Raw genomic sequence first — 20,617 nt, forward strand, 5'->3', positions numbered from 1 at the left:
GAAAAGATGGGTGGTTAAAGAAAACGTTCCTATTGTCCCACTGAGATGTGTTTGAACAAGTGTTTACACGGAAGTCAAACACAGAAGTTTTTAATTGTGATTTGTTTTCACCGATCCAGGGATTCCTTCTTCAATAAAATGCTCAGAACAAAGTAGATATTTTCACTGCATTGCACTGCATAATCCTAAGGGATGTAAATGTGATCTCTCTGAAGTATCCTCCCAAGTACATCAGGATATATGTTGTCTTTGAATATCTACTCGTGCGTCATGTGCTTGTGCTGTCTCATCAGAATGTTAATTGGCATGCACAGATCCGGAAAAAGTTTTTATTGTGTCTTGTTTTCTGTGGCTATAAAAATCATTTGATTTATTTACTGTCTATTGATGACTCACTTGATGGTCATCACTACATTATTACATGAGTGCTATAGTTATGGGATGGACTTGGTTTACACCCATTTTCAGACTTCAGACAAAATCTGTCACTGCTGTTTAATAGTTTAGATTTTAAAGATTGTATTCTGCTGTGTAAACTATTACAAGATAAGTGAATTGTTTATTCGATTTGTGAAATAGACGCAGGTGTAATAACTAACAAATGAGCCCATTACTGGAAACACCAGCACTCAGTAATGGCCTCAACTCAACACATTGTGCATTATTATGTGTCTGATCAATCACATTGGTTGAGATTGATTCGAAATTTCTTAATTTGGATTAGTGATGTCACTAACAGCACCAGGATTGTGATTAAGGTTATCAGCTGTTTACCCTTTGCCTCAATGTATTTTTGTTTCTGAATGCAACATTGAGCACTGGATCTGTGAAGCCCTCACTGGTTCCTCGGCCGCTCAGAATCTCATTATATATTGTTTTTCTCTTTTTCCTCATCCTGGGGTTAAACACACGCCCTGGGGTCTCGGCTTTTTGCATGGCATATGCATGACTGGGTGAGTTGACTCCACACACATTCCTGTCACACAGTCTCTGTTTCATGTGTGTTTTTTTTCTGTGAGCCCTGTTTACTGCCTCATCAACACTCAACAACCCTCTCTCTCTCTCTCTCTCTCTCTTTCTTTGTGTGTGTGTCTGTGTGTGTGTGCATTTTATGTACTGTCACGTGTTTGTCTCTATGTGTTATTGTCTGTTGTATTGTTACTTCACCTGTTCTGGGCCTCCCAATCTTTTACCCCTCCCCTCCCTTCCTTTCCCTTTTGTTTTGCCCCCTTTGATGTTACGATGTTTTAGGTGGCATCCTCAAACCCACAGTGACATCCTCACCCAATCAGAGCATGACCCTGAATGGCCAACAACCCAACAAACTTGTGTCCAATGACCTGGACTCCTCACTGGCCAATCTTGTCGGCAGTAAGATCACTTTTTGTGACTATGACCTCATAATTTGCTTAATAGAATCAATTCATATTAATCTGATTATTTGAACAAATGACACTTGTACCGAACAGTTACTGAGAACTGTATAATTTACAAAACTATAGCATGGAAATAAACAAAAATGTTTATAAATAAAAATATTTAAATCAAATTCCATTTTGTTATGTTTGTTTAACTTAAGTGTGTTGTTGTCATGGTTGTGCCTTAATCACTTTCTTTCTGTCCTCTTCAGATCTAGGAATGAACAACGGCACAGCAAAGAAGTGAGTAAACTGGAGAAATATTTAACTCCATGTCCCTGACACAGCTAATCACGACTAATACTTACACTTAATCTCTGTAGTGATCTTCACTGGAGTCAGCCTGGTGAGAGGAAGCTGACAGGTGGAAGCAACTGGCAACCCAAGTCAGCACCTTCCACCACCTGGAACCCTGCAACCATGGTAGGTCTTATCACATGTCTCTGTCTGTCTGGATTTATTCCCCCCAACCAGGAATCACCCAGAAAATCTCTGATTTTCTTTCTTCATTGTCCTATAAGTCGTCATAAGAGCACTTAAGTTCGGGCTGGACAGGAAGCAAATGAATTTTAATCTCATAAGGACTGAAAGAGCCTCATCCCAGATGAATTTAATTACCTGTGAACTGGAGCATCCCATCATTTTAACTTCAAACTTTTAAGAGCCAGTAAGACAATGTTGTCTATATTTGAAAAGCAAGGATAGACAACTTTGTATTCATGCAGTTGTTTAGAGGCAAGTGTTCTCTAGTTGAGTAAAGAAACTTTATTCACATATTCATTTTAATGATTGAATAGAAGAGCCCCACTTGCAGTTGGAGGTAAACAGAATGGAGCACAGGGTGAGGGGGAGCCGCTCCACCTTGCTGAGCAGAGGACGGTGTGGCTCCCCTGAAGGACTCAGCTGCTGCCAGTCTGCTCTTTCTGTTCTACACCATCCAACCACCTGCTGCTTGATTCGCTCTTGAATTGGAAAGAGGTTGGGCCAAATTACATCTTGCTCTTTCTGCCCTACTAAAATAGCTTTTGTGATTTTCAAAATACCAAAGTTACTGACGGTTACTGAAAAAGTAACTCCCCAACACACATTCAACAAACTACATTTACACGGTCAAATGCATAGCAAGGCAGCAAAGCACACATTCAGGGTATTCTCAATCAGAATATGAACTGTATATACTATACTAATTCCTTGTGATGCTTGTCTAAACACACACTGCTTTACTCATTCCTGTTTGCTATGTTGCATCTCACCAAGAATACCTGGAACTAGTGATAGGACTGCTCCCAGTGGGCCAAAGAACAGTGGGAACATAGGTCGAGCCCACGAGAGCAGCTCCTGATATCAACCTCCCAAAGCAATAACAACCAGTGACACCAGTCCCCCAGCAGCCCAGAATCAAATCAGAAGACAGTCGGCATGAAAAAGGATTTACATGCACTTATTAGATGATAACAATTTTTTAAAAAAAGGTAAATCCGATTCTTTTAATTTATTTTTATTTAGATTTAAGGTCTTAATGTCTGGCCTTCATTTTTAGACCAAGCAAAACTTCACTAAGACAGAGGAAACAATTCACCACTGTTTCAACCTTTTCTCAGCCAGGCAGCCAGGTGGTTAGTCACCAAGTGATGATAGATGGAGCCTAAACCCTTAATTGTTTGAGTCCACAAAACACTTTTGGAGTTTCAGGGGTAAACAGTGTTGCAGCCAAATCCAATATAATTGAAGTAAATGGTGACCACTTATTCAAATGTAAAAACACAACAGAAAATACCATAAAGTGCCTCCATACTTCTCCTGTGGTGTCATCCAAGTGTCCTTCAGCCCGACATTGAAACTCGACTCTAAACAGTGTCATGTACTCCATGGTTTTAGCCTAAATGTCCTCAGTGATCCACGCGCGTACGTGGCTCCAGAGGAGGAAATCATGAAATTATCATTTTTGGCAAAGTGTGACCTTGGTAAACTGTTCAAAAGAAAGGTTCCTGAAGATAATCCAACAGTCCAGCCTCTCATTATTAGTCCCAGTGCTTGTAATCACACAGGAAGGGCACATGGCTTATCGACCAAATGTTAGATAATGATCAAAAGATTGTTGTCTAAGACAGAGTTAGTGATACAGTAAGAAGCAGATGCACACAGTGTCCGTCTATGATGCAAAAAGCAGCCTAATCATGTTATAGAGCGTCTGAGTAACGCTGAGTGAGATGCTCCTGAAACAAACCAAACATTGTGAGCGAGGAGGAATTCTGAAGGAGCGCTCTCTCTGTGCAATGAAAAAAGCCCAGTCTCTGATGAAAGCACCAATTTTGGCACCAGTGTCATGTCTGACTCACTTGTGCCTCCCTCGCCAATGACTGAATAGTTAATGAAACGTATCCTCCTTCCCGAGAGGGCTGGGCGTTAGACAGATCTGGGTTTGTTATCACTGCAGGGGCTGTTATCACAAGCAGGGGCTGCTCAAAGAAAGACTCTCCACTCACTTTTCTCCCTCTCTAATCTCTTTCCATAAGGAGCCCTGCACCTGCCAGTAAGCAACTTCTACCTCCAGGACACAACACACTCTGCTTTGTGCTTTCCTTTACTTCTGTCTATGGGACGCTTTAAAAAAATGTATCGAGCTCTGATTTAAAAAAAAAAAAAAAGAATCTAGTTAACGTCATTTAATGCTGTCTTTTCAGAAATGTTTTTTTCAGCCTTTTTCCACTGTTATGTTTTTGGAATTAACATTGAACATGAATGTCTGGACCCATTTCTAATGATACTAAGGCAGCATATTATAAATTATAAGCATATTTTTACGTTTGCTGGAGATGGTAATATTGCTTCAAACTGCTTTTATGTTGTCAGAAAATGTTTTGATTTTGGAACGTAAATTGTGCTTTTGGATGTTTTGCCTTTAGTCACTGTTGAGACTACAAGCTCGGACAGGAATTAACTTATAGTTGTCAAGTGTCCATTTTTATCAAAAAGATGGATTGAATTTTAAATTAAGTCTTAAATCTATTTGTCGAACACTAGAGAATAACTGTCTGCAACCAATGTCAGCTGTGTCTGTCAACCTGAATCCAAAGTTCTCATAGACTTCCTTCCTTCACTCACTCGTTCAAGCTGCATTCTTGATTTACTGTCGAAGCTGTGCAGGCAAACACTGAGTTTAGAATGAAGCAGTGAAAAGCACAGGTTTCCTGAGCAAGTCCAAGTTTCAGTCAGCTTTGTCATGTGACTGCTCTCCTTGGGGATCACTTGGGAGCTAACGTGAAACTGGTATTGAATGAATTATTTCATCATGACATATTCCTGAATTGATTTGTTACAAGTGTGAGTGGAGGCATCGTTGTGTCCTGATTCTGCAGAAGTCAACTTGTTTTTGTGTTTTTTTTGGTCACCTCAGGCTCCATCTGTCATGGCCTACCCTGCAACCACACCGACAGGCATGATGGCATGTGCAATGGTAAGTCAGCTGGGACTGTGTGCTCAGCAGGACTGAGACACTTCCTGACACACACACACACACACACACACACACACACACACACACACACACACACACACACACACACACACAAGCACACACACACACAAGCACACACAAACGCTCCCTTTTTCTCTCTCACATGCTCACTCGCTCTCATAATCTGCTTTGCATGCTCCAGAGTTTCTCCAGGGGAGGTGTATGTGTGAAGGCGAAGTTTCTGCAGACTTTCTCAACCTGACCCGCTGGTAGAAAGTCCTCAGAAACTCTGGAGGAGTTGATGTGAGAACAGAGTAGGAGCTGCCCCCCCTCCACTGTTTAGTGCATATGTAAAAGGAAAACTGGGGAGAAAGTCTGGACCAAATTCTTAGGAGTTCCTCCACAGGACATGAAAATGGCTGTAGTCACTCACTCATTCACACCTTGGTCTTTCTATAATTGTGATTACACTCATTTACATTATGCATTTCCCAGCTTCAGTACAGTACTAATCTACAGTTAAACCCAAACAGCCCCGAAAGGTGTGAAGCCTGTCAGTGTGTAGAGAGGAGTTCACACACACACACACACACACACACACACACACACAAACACACACACGCTTCTGTAGCCAACTAACTTAGGGTTTTAGGTTCATGTTTTATTGAGACCACAGAGTTGAATGTTTTCTTCCCTTCCAGCCTCCTCACATGGGCTCCATGATGATGACACAGCCCACTATGATGTACAACCAGCCTGTGATGAGGCCGGCCAACCCCTTCGGCCCCAACCCAGGTGCTCAGGTAACTGAAGTCTACTTCTACCCTCCCACTCCCTCCTCATGTTACAGCTTAGTGACCCAGGCTGGCAGAACCAGTCTGATCTCTGTTCAGTGCTGTAATGCTCTGGGGTTTTCTTACTCTTTTTCTGCCTACGATTAACACTAATATTTTGGGGGAATTAAATTCAAATCATTCAATTGTAAAAGGGTTTGTGCTTTGAACTCAGAAGCGTGTAGCTAAAAGTGCTGGTCATTTTTCTATGAAATGGGATTGAATTATGTTGCGCGTGTCAATGAATGAATACAGTTTTCCAATATGATAAAACAGACTCTACCACACTGTTTACTTTTGTTTCATTCCTCCTGTTTTTATGCACATTTTCAATTTCAGCATAAATAACTTCAGCCAAAACTTGGAATAGAATAAGAGGGATTATTCGACAATTATGTTTTTTTTATACCATATTGAGATATATATCGACAAAGTTCAATAAACAGAGTGACCTAGTGATGATGTACATGAAGCATGTGAACTATTAGTTTCTCAAATTTTAAGCTGATGAAGAGATTAGAATCATTTTAATATTTTGGAATTAATAGATTAATAATGGGCATTGCTTGTTGCCTTTTCTGTATCCACCTCTCACTACTGTTTATGGTCTGATACGATGTCTGTGATTGTTCTTTGACATCCATTTCCAGAATTCTGTGCTTGTAGACATGTAGTGTAGCTTTTCTTCTCTTATCATGTCTCTCCTGTTCTGCTCTCACCCCCTCCTCTGTCGACCTCTGTGACTCAGTCCCCCACAACCTCTAGTCCCTCCAGTCTCAGCCCCCTCAGAGCTCCAGGGAAGGACCCCTTTGCACAGCTCTTTCTACAGAATTTTTTATAGAGCATCTTTAGGTACAGCTCGTCTTCTGTGTGTTTGATTGCAACTCCATTGTCCACGAACTGCATGTTTGTTTCTGCCTCGTCTGAGCAGAACTGGCTGTGAAATGGCAGAATTTGGAGCCAGTGCCATCACTTCCCCATGAGATGCCTCCTCACTGGACTCTTAGCTGGCTGCTTTGCTCGCTCTGTTTACACGTCTGTCGAATAAGGACTGATTGAGTCAGTTTCTTTGTTCTGCAAGAGACTGAAGCTCTATTTGCTCAGGACTAGTACAAATTTTAGAATTGCACTTGTGGTCTCATGTAGGAATTCATTTTGGGCATGTCCGGGACATATACAAGTGAAATACTTACAAATATCCTATCAACAGGACAGAAACAGAATGTCTGATTCATTTTCTGGAACAAAATCAATGATGTTGATGTGATTCATCAGACGTGATTACAGACATATTTTATCCCTCCAGTCGTCACAGACAGGAAATACAGAGAGTAACTCACAGATAGCTCACTGAAATAACAAGTCTCTTGTGAATAGGACTTCAGCTCTTATTTTGCAATACAAGCTTCACACACCATCTTTATTTGTCTTGTTGGAGGATTTTTGTTGATGTATTTCTATGCATAGAGGGAGACCGGGGGGGCATTAGAAGTCTGCACACTGGCTTCGTATTACTGCGCCTGCAACTGTTTTATTCATTCCAAAAAAAGAGGTAACACTGTTGATTTGTATATTCCCAGATGCAGTTTATGTAACCTGAGGAGGGGGGGGAGTCTTTCCCATCTGAAGATGATTCACAACAAAGTCAAGTATCAGAGCGAACCTGCAGTTTGCTCCTAATGAACTCACCTCTCTGAGAAGGAAAGACCCAAATAAGACTGAATAACATCACGGTGACTCAGGGTGGCTCCAGACCGCTCACTGGACATCGTGCCCATCTCGTCATGTCTAAGTCACAGTGGAGGAGGAGGAGGAGGAGGAGGAGGAGGGAGCGTGTGCTGCCATTCAAATCATGTGGACTCATGTGGACAGGGATCAGCCCATACTGTATCCTGGACTAAGAGAAACTCAACACCTAAAGGGAGGGACTTCTGACATCACCGTTTGTGTACATGGAAAAAAGAAAAGAGGGTTGTTGCGTGTGCACACAAACACACACACAAAAAAACATTTTTGAGTTGTCCCTTACTGTTTTCGTTCCTCTTTCTCCAGGCGAGGCTGGAAAGTTGCCTCCTTTGATCATGATTATTTCCCCCAAACTTCCTCAAATTAAGACAATTGCAAAATCCAGTTTATACCACACTTTTTTTTTTTCTTTTGTGTTCTTTGTATGTATTGTTTGCAGTAGACATTCCTTGTATATTGTTTGTATTTATTTATGATTACCTATCGAGAGGATGACATTATCAAACAAAATGTAAATGTAACCAGTCACTGACCTGCCTCATGTGGAAGGTCTTCAGGTTTATACATAGGTATGATTGATTGTAGAATTGGATTTTGAGTGATTGAGACGATTTTTTTTTAAACAAACAAAAAAAGTTAATATAAAGTTTAAAAAAAGATGACACGTTTTGCTGCTGGGGCACTAAATATTCTCTGTACTCGCATGATGCCTTGTACAGTTATCTGTGGCTCGGGTGTGGGGGGTTGTCAACACTGAGGATCTGTATCAAAGTAATTATTCATTAACACCATCAAATCTGCTAATCTATGACATAAGTTTCTATGAATTTGACCACATGTTTCACGTCAGCAGAAGCACTACATTGTACGATGGAGGCAGCATTGCATTGGAAAGGAATTGCTGTTTCTGCTTTTGATGCTTTTCGCATGTCATTTATTCTTCCATTTAACAAAGCTCCTGGCTGCCCCCTTTCTCTGGCCTGAATGTGCTGGGTCGCTTTCATGGTTAGATCATGTTTTCATAGGCCAGCACCTGGGTGTTTCGGGCACTGTGGGGGATGGGGTGGAGGTGGGGTTGGGGCCACTAAGGTCCAGTGGTGCAGGAGAATGGAGCACTGTTGATCGGTGCTTTGTGTATATAGAACTGATCCTGCAGACGAGGGGTGGGGTGTGGATATGAAAGATGGCCTGAACATGAAAGTGGCCCCTAATCCATTAACTGAGCATATTTGTTGCATTGTCCCTGCAGATTATAGTTTTTGTTTGATTTTTTTTTTGTTTTGTTTCCCAATAAATTGCAAGCTTCCACAATCCATTGCCTCTGTACTTATTTATTAAAAGAGAGAAATGCTTTTTTTGTTTGCCATATGTATTTATAAGACCTGATTAATTGTAGGATTAATTATATTATTACTTTGAATGTGGTAATTAGAGTATAAAAGTGGAGTCTCCTCATCAAATATAGGACAGCGAAGTTAGACAGGACAGGATGGATCGGGCCCTAGTGGTGGAGTAAAGCCAGCAAGTGGTTGACGCTCACTGGGCGTCCTGTAGGTCATGGCAGTAATGGGAACATCGTGTAATTGTCTTTATGCAATAGATTTTAATGTATATGTAAAAGTCTGTTTTTCCTCATGATCTCAGTCCTTTAAATGCTGTCTGACAAACTCAGTGGCATTTCAACACAAAGATCTGATTGATGGCCGCGGAGATGGTTCCTCTTCCTGCACTTTCTCCCAGTAGAAGACTTCAGAGTGACTCGTGATTTCATGGTCACCTCCCTGATCACCTCCCTGATCAGGGCCCTAAACATCATCTATGTCACTGCCCCAGGGACAACTCATACCTCCTTGCCCTTATCTATGCCTGAATACAAAGTGGAGATCTACACAGAGTTCTCAGGACTTTGTGACTTGGTCGGCGTCCTGAGGTAAAATGGAAGTTGTGGGACCTATGTGAGCCTTGGTGAATGATGTCCAAGGACTTGTGTTTTAAAGATCGAGTTAAATTTAAATCTACAACACACTCAAATGAGCAGGAATGCAGACTTCCTTTTCAAGTCCAATACAATTGTCAAGAGCATCTGATCTAAATGTGGATGATCAAACTTCTATGTCTGACTATAAAAGGTTGGATATTACTTTTATTTTGACATCCATCATGTTTAAAGAAAGGACATTTTTACTTGTTTTTACTCTTGACACACGTGACTGATGAGCTCCAAGGAAATGAGTGGAGTTCTGCTCAGAGAATGCTTCACTGTCACTAATATTTAATATATACCAATGACCTCTCTTGTAACAGATAACTTATATTTGTATCAAATATTTTTTAGAAACTGAAACGTACAGTAAGACAAAAGAACATTAATTTGGTTTATAACTGGTCAAATTCAAACTAGTATCAAATGTGTCCGTGTCAAAATGTATTATTCTTAATTCCAACATAAGACAGTACACAGTTCAGAGTAATCCTTCAGAGCAGGTCAACAACATGATCATCTTAAATGTGTAGAACTATATTCTGTGATTAAAATGGCTCAGTTGGTTGGATCTGCAAACCCACAGGGGGTCCAAACAGAGCAGCTCATCTAATCCAAGGCCGTCCAATCGGACTGCAGGTTGAGGATACGCATGCTGCTCTGTCCTGTTCAGTCTGTTAAACTTCCTCTGTGAACAACCAGAAATATCTGCTGACACGAGTGAGTAACCTCAGAGTATGATCATTTAAAATACACTGCCGTTCAGGGAGTGATAATAACACCAGCATTATTTAGAGAATCCCAGAAAACTTCTTAATGAGTCCCCAATATTTTCTCAAGACTGTAATGAGACATTTAATGTTCTATTTACTTTTGAACATTGGTTGTGTGTGTAATGTATAGAAACTTTAACCGTATCTTGTTATATTGTATTAACCGTTTCTTATGAAAGTACATCTACAACTACATGTTTACACAGATGCATAAATCTTTTTATTTTATTGATATAAATTCGTAAATTTGTTGCAGCCAAATTTCCCCGTGGAGCGCAGGACTCAGTGTTATATAATATTCTGTAATAACAGCTAATGTGGATCCAAATAAATGGAACAAAACTAAATCACTGAGCACTGTGTGTGTGTGTGTGTGTGTGTGTGCATCTGCGTCATATACTTTTGTCAGAGCCTGCCTGTCCACAGGCACACGTCTCAAACTGTCCAGGATGTGGTCTCATAATTATGATGACTTCACTGTGACACCAGTGTTTTTGTGTCTCACACTTGAGACAGGATCCTACGAACCACAGAAGACATACAGTGTAACTGTTGTTACAGCTGCTTTATTAGAAGAAGGACACACAGAGCTCTCTGTGTCACACTGTGCTCAGTTTAATGGCCGCGGTAAATTAAACCGGACTGCAGCTGAATTTGTGCAAACTGACTGATGTGGGATCAAGTGGTGAGGAGTCGACGGTGCCCGTGTCTGGAGGCTTCTTCTGCTCAGCCCACAGGTGCAGCAGTTTATCTAGTGCCCCACACAGAGGGACTTTATGTACAAGGTACATCCTGCTTGGCAAAGCGTCTCCATTAGCAATAAGAAGAGTCTTTGTCGTGCTGCACTTCCCCTTGGTTTGGATTCAGCCGTAGAAAGATGCGAGTGTGTGTTTGTGTGAGACACTGACTTTCATGATAGAATGAATTGGCAAGTTAATAAAAGCCTGACTGTTGAACGCAGGCCTTCCTTTTCCCAGTGGGCTCAGATAGATAACCTTATTTGACTATTCACTCTCCAGTCTCAGAAACAGTCTTGAACTGTTTGCTCTGGATTCAGATTCTCTGGGAAACGGGAAACGTCTCTTTGATACAACATCATGTGATTTCATAGAGTTCTGATTTCCACAAAGAATGATATATTATATTTCCGCAGATCTTCAGCAGTCAGAATGTATATGTGACACTAACACGCTTGCTGGGAAAAATCAACGGTGAGAACTTATGAACATTATGAACTGGTTGGATGTGGAGTTAGTTCTCCTCATTCTTTTCTCCCATTCTTTCTCCTCTTTCCAAGTAGCACCGTAATCACAACCATGGACCCTGAGGAGCAGCCCCCCCATCCCCCCTTAACTGTCAGCCACTGTAGAATTGACATAGAGTATCATCCCTGACGATGTAGGGGGTGGAGGGTTGGTTTTAGGGGTCATGATATGAATGATCATGGAAGAAATTTTATAAGTTTAAATGTGTTCGTACATCAGTGAAGAGGAAGTAAAGCTAGTCTAATGTGTATATATCACATGGATGGATGGATTGACTAAGTTTAATTACTGAAATCTTCATGTAGTTCTTCATCAGTTTCAGAAACCAGTTTGAGAGATCAGCAAACATTCACGAGTAACAGACAGGTCTCTTCTGCCACCTTGTGGTTTGAAGGTGCAGTTGATGGAAGAGCAATGACTGGTGGTTGTGTGCTACTGGTGTTGTGTGTTTGTATCTGAATTGCAATTTATCTTCTCAATAAATAGTGTTATTGTGTAGACACACACGTGTTTTTCTCAGCCCATGAGCTCCACTGACTGACAGTCCTGATGGGATCCAGCCTTTCTGAATGGAATAGAGACATGGTTTTAACTGCTTATTGTTTTTTATTTGGATGAAAATCACTTGAAACATCAAACACTCACAAATTCCTTTTAAACCTGAATTTGTCCTCCACTGGAGACCAAACAGGACCCTCATGTCTATTAGCATACTATCAACACTACTGTAGATTAGTCCTACTGACAACCATCTCATGTTAAATTGGAACATTGCATTAACATTCATTATAATGATCTCAACTCGGTGCTGCTCAACACAGACATTCTTTAAGTTGATAAACAATCATTTTACTAACATGTCACATCACCATCTCTAACGATAGTGATGACCAACAACCGGATGGGACCAGTATGCAAATACAAGTTTTAATTGCAGGAACTGCAGGAATGTGAGAACAGAATAGGGGGTTACACCCCTAAAATCAAGGCATGCATAATCAATAATTGCACTGGACACTGGACCAAAAGCTGAACCAAATTTCAACAAAGTGTGAATCAACGTATGTGCGAACAGAAGTGCAAAAGTCAGTAGATTATTCTTGAACTTGACGACGCATGGCAGTGATGCGGTTGTTAACAAAGGACTTCACTGCCTGCCAGTTGCGTCTCCTCAGGGCCCCTGATGAAGCCTTGATACAGGCAACGCACTCTGCTTTTCTGGGTACTTTACCAGACTCTATGAAAGGACTGAGGGTTTTTTCCACTGCTTGCACTTCATCAACTGACCAGTATCTCCCCAAGTAGGGTTTAATGACTGAAAAGACAGGGAAAAAAAGAAAATTAGGATTGGAGACCAACAATTTAGTTATTAGTTAACTGTTCAGTAGTCACCCTTATTTTTAGTTTACATGAGTAATCTTATCTTCAATCAATCAAATGTTTTTTGTATAGCCCATATTCACAGATCAAAAATCACCTCATTGGGCTTCACAAGGTGCGACATCCTCTGCTCTTAACCCTCAGCAAGAGTAAAACTAACAAAAGAAAAACCCTATAAATAGGGAAACATGTTTAATTGACACTGCCACAGATGATGTATAGTATTGTTAGGTTCCATTTTTCTCTGCCTTACTCTCAGGTTGGCACTGATATATTTTTCAATGTATTTAAGATGATCTGTAATTTACCTAGTAAGGGATTTTTCCCGTTTACTGTCCCATGAAGATTTGGTCCTTTGTGAGCCCAGTGAATCAAATGGTATGAGGTCAACAGAGTGTTGCTGAATCATCAAATGTGCAGAATCTTTTGGGATTGTTTTTAATTGTATCTTGAAAGTGCCAAATAACCAATGCTGCACTTCACATCCCATGTTTCATGTCACTGTGGTAGGTGGGGGGGCACCCCGTTGTGAGGTTGTCCATGAAGCGGGAAACTTACTTTGGTTTGGATTCTCCAGGAACAACCAGGTTTCACTTGTAACCAGGTATAGTCAGGAAAGACTAAACCACAGGTTAGAGTCAATTTTCAAATAAACTACTAAATCTCAACTTAATCTGACCTTGGTGTTTAATCACCTGTTACAAACTAGACAATTTACCCGGTAGTAGAAATATTTCTACAAGATTTACAAAGCTGAACATATGAAATTCAAAAGATCAGCAAAAACATGTTAAACCTAAAAGCTGTGCAGTCCATTCATAAACTCTGGCAGAACAGTTTTCTTTCTTTTCTCACTAAGGACAAGACATCATTCTGAAGTAGCTCCAGAGCATCAATACAGGACAAGAGAACACAACATTGAAAACAGACGGGTTTAGAACTGGAACACTTTACTAACGTAAGTAAATTCAATTCATTACGCAGTTCAATTAATTGAAATATTTCTATTTATAAACTGCTTTGTAATAGTTACCTGTATATTTATTTGTTCCAGTATGAAGACTGGTGTTGTTACTGAGAATCATAGGGTCATACAAACTAACTATATATTTATAAAATAAAAGCAAACATTTGAAAGGTTAAGAGAACTGAAACCATGAACACAAAATGAAGCTAAATTAAATAGGTAAATATTCCGTTGCATCTAATGTGTCATACCTTTTTTAGGGTCATAATCTCTGTCCCTGTCAGGCTGCCATCTTCTCTTTGATCCGGAAGGTCCTGTTAAAATAAAGAACGATGGGAACATTCATTGGGGTTTGATATATCTGATGGTCCAGGCCCAGATGGATTAGTAACTGGTTAGCTTATGAAAAGACAGTTGCTCTTCTGTTAACAACAGAGTGAACCAAAGGTAATTTCATTTAAAAACTGCTGTAAACCTGCTTATTATGGTGTTTGGACCTAAAACGTGACTGCTGTTGTTAATGATTTCAATGGAAAACTGATCGATTTTTAAGGCACTGCTGGGGGCAGAACAGACAGTGATGCTTCTAACTTTAAACTCTGGCACCACCTCTCTTTCTTTGTACTTTCCTAAAACATTACCGGGGTGGGTGTCATCAGAGCTTCCACTTTCTGCTCTCCTCTTGCCTTCATCTGGAGAAGCGCTTTCGCAAGTGTTCTCTTCCTCAACTTGGCTTTGAGGACCCTCAGGTTGCTCTGAGCTGCTCTCATGCATCAAGTCTTCTGATGGAGCACATGCATCACCACTGCTTTCAATGCAGCTCATAGAGGCTTCTGATGCATCCAACACATTGGAGATGTATTCAATGTGTTCTTCGGTGAACTGAAAATAAAATATAAAAGAATAGAATAGTCAAATTATTGGCAAGAAATGTTAGTCAGAGGTTAATGACGGTCAACTTTGTGTCTTCTTGTAAGAGTCAAGAGTCCTGCTGATTTCATCATGCAAACTTACAATTACACCGTCAGTTCTTGTCAGGGGTGGTACATCTGGGTCATCATCATCATCATCTGAGCAGGAGAGGACAAGGATGAATGTATCCGCACTGCAGTCAGAATCGGAATGCTCCTAAGAGTGAAGAAAACAAGCATATCTGTTACAAGAGGTCCAATTTTCTATCTTGCCAAATCACCACTCACTTGGTTTTAAAGGGATAGTTCACTGAAAATTGAAAATACACACATCATCTACTCACCACTGTGATGGAGGGGTGGGTGAAGTGTTTGAGTCCACAAAACACTTCTGGAGTCTCAGGGGTGCGTTCACAGACCCTCAGACACACCATCGTGTTGCTACGTCTGCTAGCTTAGCCACTTCCAGTGGACTTTTAGGCTTAAAACAACTAATGAATGTCAGGGCTTGCGGACACTTGGATGACACCACAGGAGCAGTATGGAGGCATGTTAAGTTATTTCTATTGTTTTATCACGTCTGAAGAAGAGGTCACGATTGACTTCAATTCAGTATTGGATTCTGCGGCAATGCTGTTTACAGGTAGAACCATGTTTGCTAGTTTTTCTGTGTGTTGGAACGATGACTTAGCTTAACCTTCAACTCATTTAGACACAATGCAGCACATCATTAAAAAGATGGAGCTGGAGACAAGCAAATATCAAGGGCAGACACATGCTTACAGTACAAATGTAGTAGTTCATCCTATTGGTAACAGAAGCAAAGTAAAATATAAGGGGCTGCACACAGGAAGACAATTGTTTACTGTATGTAGTTTTAGGTTTGGTCCAGTTTTCATTCAACTATTGAGTTAATGTTTAGTTTTAGTGCAATGAGACAATGATGAGACGGCACTGATGTCATGAAAAACTGTGACTGTCACAAGATGAAAGTGTAATTAAAAAAAATCTAAACTTTACCAAAATCTGTCTTTATTTTTGTTGATGAAATAGAGATGATGAAATGTTTTTTTCCAAGGCGGTTCAATTTCCTTTGTAGTAAATACCTGGACAGCACTTGCTTTGTGTGCAAAGTTTTTAAATATGTTTTATACAAACCTATTTGATCTTTTTAAATGGTTTTCATTTAAAATCGTTTTAAACACGGCACTTTGTTGCCAGTATCCTCACTGAACTGAACATTATTAGGCTATAAGGCTGTAGTACAGGGTACCTTCTGACTGACTCTTATTCATGAGTTGGATTGCACCTGATTTGCTGATGTTGCATTTTTGTTATAGTTTATCCTCTTTTATTGCTTAAATGTTAAACGTCAGACCAGACACACATTCTGTAAAACTGCGTTCTTACTTGTACAACTTGTTATTTTCATTAAAAATAGTTTGAGCAGGAAATCATTTGGATGAAATCTTATGAGAAAGCAATAAAATGCTCATCCTTGGTTTTAAATTATACTGGATATTTGAGATAGCAGTAATGTATGTAATGCCCCATAGGCCTGGTTTTATTTTCACAAATCAGTAATTTGGAGAAACGATCACACTCTGTGTTCAGGGTTCTTTTTACATTGGTAGATTTTGTTGTTCCTTTTCCATGTGTGTATACTTGAGGAGGAGTTATTAGGAATTCTTTGTTATGTAACAATCAAAAAGCCGTGTTTGACAATCACCAAGAATGTAGCTGCCTGTTGCTGTGTTGGAGGTCCTGATGGTGATGAGCTCTCCCCCTCTTGGATTGGACTTCCTGGGGGCTAAACAACATAGACAGGAATAACTAATTACTACTATAAGAGGAATGTATTAAAAATATCAAATCACAGTATGTCTATGTTTTTTGTGGTTTTATAATATTGCAGTAACAATTTATATACCTCCCAAAAATAATTGGAAGGCAGCATGCTTTTCCAGGTTTATTTGACAATCTCAATAATTACCTAATAAGAAATCAACATCCTACAATACAAGTGTTTATTCAGTACAAGTTATATAAGGTTAAATGTATCTAAACTTTATTCCCACCAAAGTAACAATCAATATCCCAGCTATTTTCACAAGATCTCCCACGTTTCACCAAAACTGGATTTAAACATTCCAGTCTAAATATTGTATCACAACTGAATACCCAGCTGTCACCTCATGGCGGTGGCTGCAGTGATGTTACCTCTGTTTGAGCCTTCATGTATTCATTGTGCCTGTCCAAGCACTTATCGTGGTGCTCCCTCAGGCGATCCATGCGTGAATGGAAACAGATGATATGACTCTTCTGTCTGCAGGTTAAACACAAACCAATCCGCATGATGCTACATCTGACCCAAGAAACAGACCATTTTCTAAATTCTAATGGAAACAAATTAAGCAAATCAAGTCCATGCTTGAAAAAATATTTAAAAAACACTCCTGTATAGTTGTTATAAAGATGATGTAGACACACAAAAATGTAAATTCATGAAGCTTATACCAGGCCTACTAATGAGAACGGGAGAGGTAATGAAGGGTTTTCTTTATTAACATGTTCTCACCAGCTTCAGTTGGAGTTCTCAGCTGCTTGTTCAGCTGTGTTCGGCCTCTGAGCTTTTAGTTGAATTCATTTCACAAGTTATTGCACATTTGAAGAAGCATGTAGAAGAGGCCTGCAGCTCTCCTGATCCCTGGACCTCACTCTGAATAGCACCTGCCTGCTTCAAAGTGTAAAACGTTCTAATGTAGCTGGTAAAATACAGCCTGCGACCTGAAACACCATGAAACACCAGCTCGTATTCTTAGTTTGCTAAGAATAGGTCTCAATACCCAGCAGCAACCAGCTAGGCCAGGTTAGTATTAGCATTAGCATTAGCATTAGCGAGCCATGTGGTGCTCCACATTGTATAAAACACAGTGTTGGTCAAAGTTCCAACATGACTTTAGTTAAATGACATTATGTACTTACTTAGTTTCCAACTCTTTTTCCATCAATGCCATGTTCTTCTCTCCCGCTGGGGTCTTCTCCTCCTCCATGCTCTCACTGACCTTCAGTAACCAGGGGACCAGGTGGGGTCAGGCAAGGTGTGTTCAGGTGTAGTCGGGACAGGACAGGGGGGGACCAGGTGGGGTCAGGCAAGGTGTGTTCAGGTGTAGTCGGGACAGGACAGGGGGACCAGGTGGGTCAGGCAAGGTGTGTTCAGGTGGTCGACAGGACGGGGGACCAGGTGGGGTCAGGCAAGGTGTGTTCAGGTGTAGTCGGGACAGGACAGGGGGGACAGGTGGGGTCAGGCAAGGTGTGTTCAGGTGTAGTCGGGACAGGACAGGGGGAGAGAGGTCACCATGGGGACCAGGATGGTCAGGGAAGGTGTGATCGGCTGTGGTCCTCCTGCACCTCCACAGTCAATGCAGAACGTTTATTACATGACTGCAACTGTATGTCCAACTTTATTGGAAATATGAGTGCAAAAATAATTATCATCTTTACTATTTATGACCACTGAAGCATACCTATGATGGCATGGATTTAATCATATTGTAGAACTGGAACACAATTAGATAAAAATGTATATTTTATATCTGTGCTCCTTTCAAATATCAGCCTTATTAGTTAGGAGCTCTGTTAAGCTGCTGCTAATGAAAACACAATACTTCCTGCTGTTTCTCCTTCACATTAAAAGTGTTCCATCGCCAAATGAGCGGGATGCTTTAATTGTGAAGAAGAATGGGTCTAATAACCCAGATACAGACACCTTGTACTCACACTGGGATCTGTGACCAGCGTCTCCAACACAACTAGGCTATTCAGCTTTCAAAGGCTGTGCAGTGTAAAACATCTCACTGCTCCTAAGATGAGATAAGATAGATTTTATTCATCTCAAAGGAAATGTTTGTGCCAGCTTGCTCCCAATAAGAGTAAAATAAACAATATAGTAAATGGACTAAAACAATGTTATTAAGAGTATTACGTGTAAACAATATATGTGAGAATAAAAATGTTAAGTGTATACAGAGATAGTGCAGAACCCGTGCTTATTAATTAAAAGGAAATAGCCATAAAAAAAGAATATAAAATAAGTTTTGCCAGACAGTAAACTAATTCTAAACTAAAGTGGCAATAGAGAGTCATAATAAGAATTATAACGTGAGTAATTCATATGGGAGTACTAATAATATTGATATTGAACCTAGTATGATGCTAACCATAGTAATATTGCACATTATCAGTGGTCCTCCCTGCAGAAGAGGATGCGTAGTACAGTTGGATGGTTCTGTGGTGCTGCAGTGGGCTGCCACTGAAGGTGTGGTGTGACACCAGCCATGCATGGAGTGAGAGGCATTGTCCATAATTTGTAGGAGTTTCCTCAGTATCCTCCTCTTGTCACCTCCACCAGACTCAAGTTCCATTCCCCGGACAGAGCAAGTTTCCCTCATGAGCTTGTTGAGTCTGTTAGTGTCAGCTGTCTTCACCCTGCTGCCACAGCACACTTCAGTGTAAAAGATCACGCTGGCCACCACCGAGTGATAAAACATCTGCAGCATGGTTCTGAAAACATTGTGTGGTGTCTGTGTTTCCTGACCAGTCCAGTTGATTGTCTACATGGAGGCCCAGGTACTTGACAACATCCACCACTGATACCTTGATGGTGAGTGTGTTCGGAACAGTCCTTCCCTTCCTGAAGTCCACCTCCTTAGTCTTTGTGATGTTAAGTGGCAGGTGGTTTAGTCCATAACCGCTCCCCAAACCTGTCCACCACACGTCTATACTCAGCCTCCTCCACTGTGATTGATCAGTGGCAGACTGAGGCAGCACCACACAACCATCAAACTGTACTACTCAGCCTCTTCTGCAGGGAGGACCACTGATAATGGGACACAGAGAGAAATAATACTGTGCAGCAGTAGATTAGAAAGACTCAGTTTTATCGGACACAGAAGTTAAAAACAACAGCTGTGCTGTGATGTATTTGTAAAATGATCACACAGAGTTCACACAGTGGTCATCAAGACTAGAAAAGTGCTATATAAATACAGACCATTTGCCATTTACCCACACATTCATCCTGTGCATCTATGTTTCTATGTGCAGCACTTTCTCTATGGTAAGGGGACATTTTGGAGTTCAGTATCTTGCCCAAGGACAATTCGGCATGTGGAATGGGATCAAACCGCAGACCTTCTGGTTAGAGTATGACCCTCACTCTACCCCCTCAGCCACAGCCGCCCCCAAAGTGCTTTATAGCACATTCATACACTGCATCAATGTGCAGCCCTTTCTCTATCACACATCATTCATCCACTGGTGGCACCAACTCAACTCACCATCTTACGCAATCACTCATGTGAAATCAATTCAAAAATACGAAAAATGATCATGACAGGAATTATTTTTCCCTGCAACAAAACAGAATTCAATAAATCAGCAGACTAACATGTTGTTCAGGGTGGGCCCTTCTGTCTGCATACCTGTCAGGTCATGTTCAGGGTGAAATGGACAAACGTTTTCGGTGAGACAGGTATTGTGCTGAGCGAGCTGGTAGCTGAGAGGCGGAAACCTCATTCAGAAGGAGAATTGTAAAAAAAACAGGACACTGGTGAAATTAGCAGTTTTTCTTTTTTCCGAGCTGCAGTGAAGCAGCAGTCAAATAGTCTAATTTGTGCGTGGGATCACTGCTGAGTTTGATATGAGTGTGGGAGCTTTGTAAGTCTTGCGTGCTGTGGCAAGTGCAACTGGAAAACAGTATCACTTTCCTGCCAAGCATTACCCTGCTCTGTGAGAACAGCTGCCTGATTTGAATAAGTTTGTAAAACTCCTTCAGGCATGTGCCGAGAAGTTTCAGTGCAGGAAAAGTAAACATAGGGAACTGAA

The 20,617-nt window shown here is 40.8% G+C and overlaps 2 protein-coding genes across 24 annotated transcripts in view; one reads left to right on the forward strand and one right to left on the reverse strand.

Moving 5' to 3' along the window:
* Window positions 1-8,767, forward strand: part of picalma (phosphatidylinositol binding clathrin assembly protein a) — a 37,617-nt gene extending 28,850 nt beyond the window's left edge. For 15 of the 22 annotated variants that reach the window (XM_035177937.2, XM_035177936.2, XM_035177946.2 and 12 more), the window contains 7 exons: window positions 1,252-1,371; window positions 1,631-1,661; window positions 1,742-1,841; window positions 4,816-4,875; window positions 5,577-5,678; window positions 6,457-6,560; window positions 7,289-8,767. In XM_035177937.2, coding sequence (XP_035033828.1) covers window positions 1,252-1,371; window positions 1,631-1,661; window positions 1,742-1,841; window positions 4,816-4,875; window positions 5,577-5,678; window positions 6,457-6,549 — 506 coding nt within the window. In that variant the 3' untranslated portion in view covers window positions 6,550-6,560; window positions 7,289-8,767. Of the gene's footprint in view, window positions 1-1,251; window positions 1,372-1,630; window positions 1,666-1,741; window positions 1,842-4,815; window positions 4,876-5,576; window positions 5,679-6,456; window positions 6,561-7,288 lie in introns of those variants that run through there. The other 7 variants (XM_035177941.2, XM_035177949.2, XM_035177955.2 and 4 more) reach the window with 3 other exon arrangements.
* A 3,292-nt stretch (window positions 8,768-12,059) lies between these two features.
* Window positions 12,060-17,915, reverse strand: LOC118122281. 2 transcript variants are annotated; one of them, XM_035178921.1, is made up of 7 exons: window positions 17,717-17,915; window positions 16,952-17,057; window positions 16,461-16,541; window positions 14,835-14,948; window positions 14,462-14,702; window positions 14,072-14,134; window positions 12,060-12,788 (listed from the first exon to the last, which is right to left on the reverse strand). In XM_035178921.1, exons 1-7 carry the CDS (start codon window positions 17,782-17,784, stop codon window positions 12,568-12,570), a joined length of 894 nt encoding a protein of 297 aa, XP_035034812.1. In that variant the 5' UTR covers window positions 17,785-17,915; the 3' UTR covers window positions 12,060-12,567. The 2 variants fall into 2 exon arrangements, with proteins under 2 accessions (XP_035034812.1, XP_035034811.1); XM_035178920.1 differs by having other exon boundaries at window positions 14,450-14,702.
* Between the last annotated feature and the right edge of the window lie 2,702 nt (window positions 17,916-20,617).

Source organism: Hippoglossus stenolepis, chromosome 15, assembly GCF_022539355.2.
Source record: "Hippoglossus stenolepis isolate QCI-W04-F060 chromosome 15, HSTE1.2, whole genome shotgun sequence".
NCBI lineage: Eukaryota > Metazoa > Chordata > Actinopteri > Pleuronectiformes > Pleuronectidae > Hippoglossus > Hippoglossus stenolepis.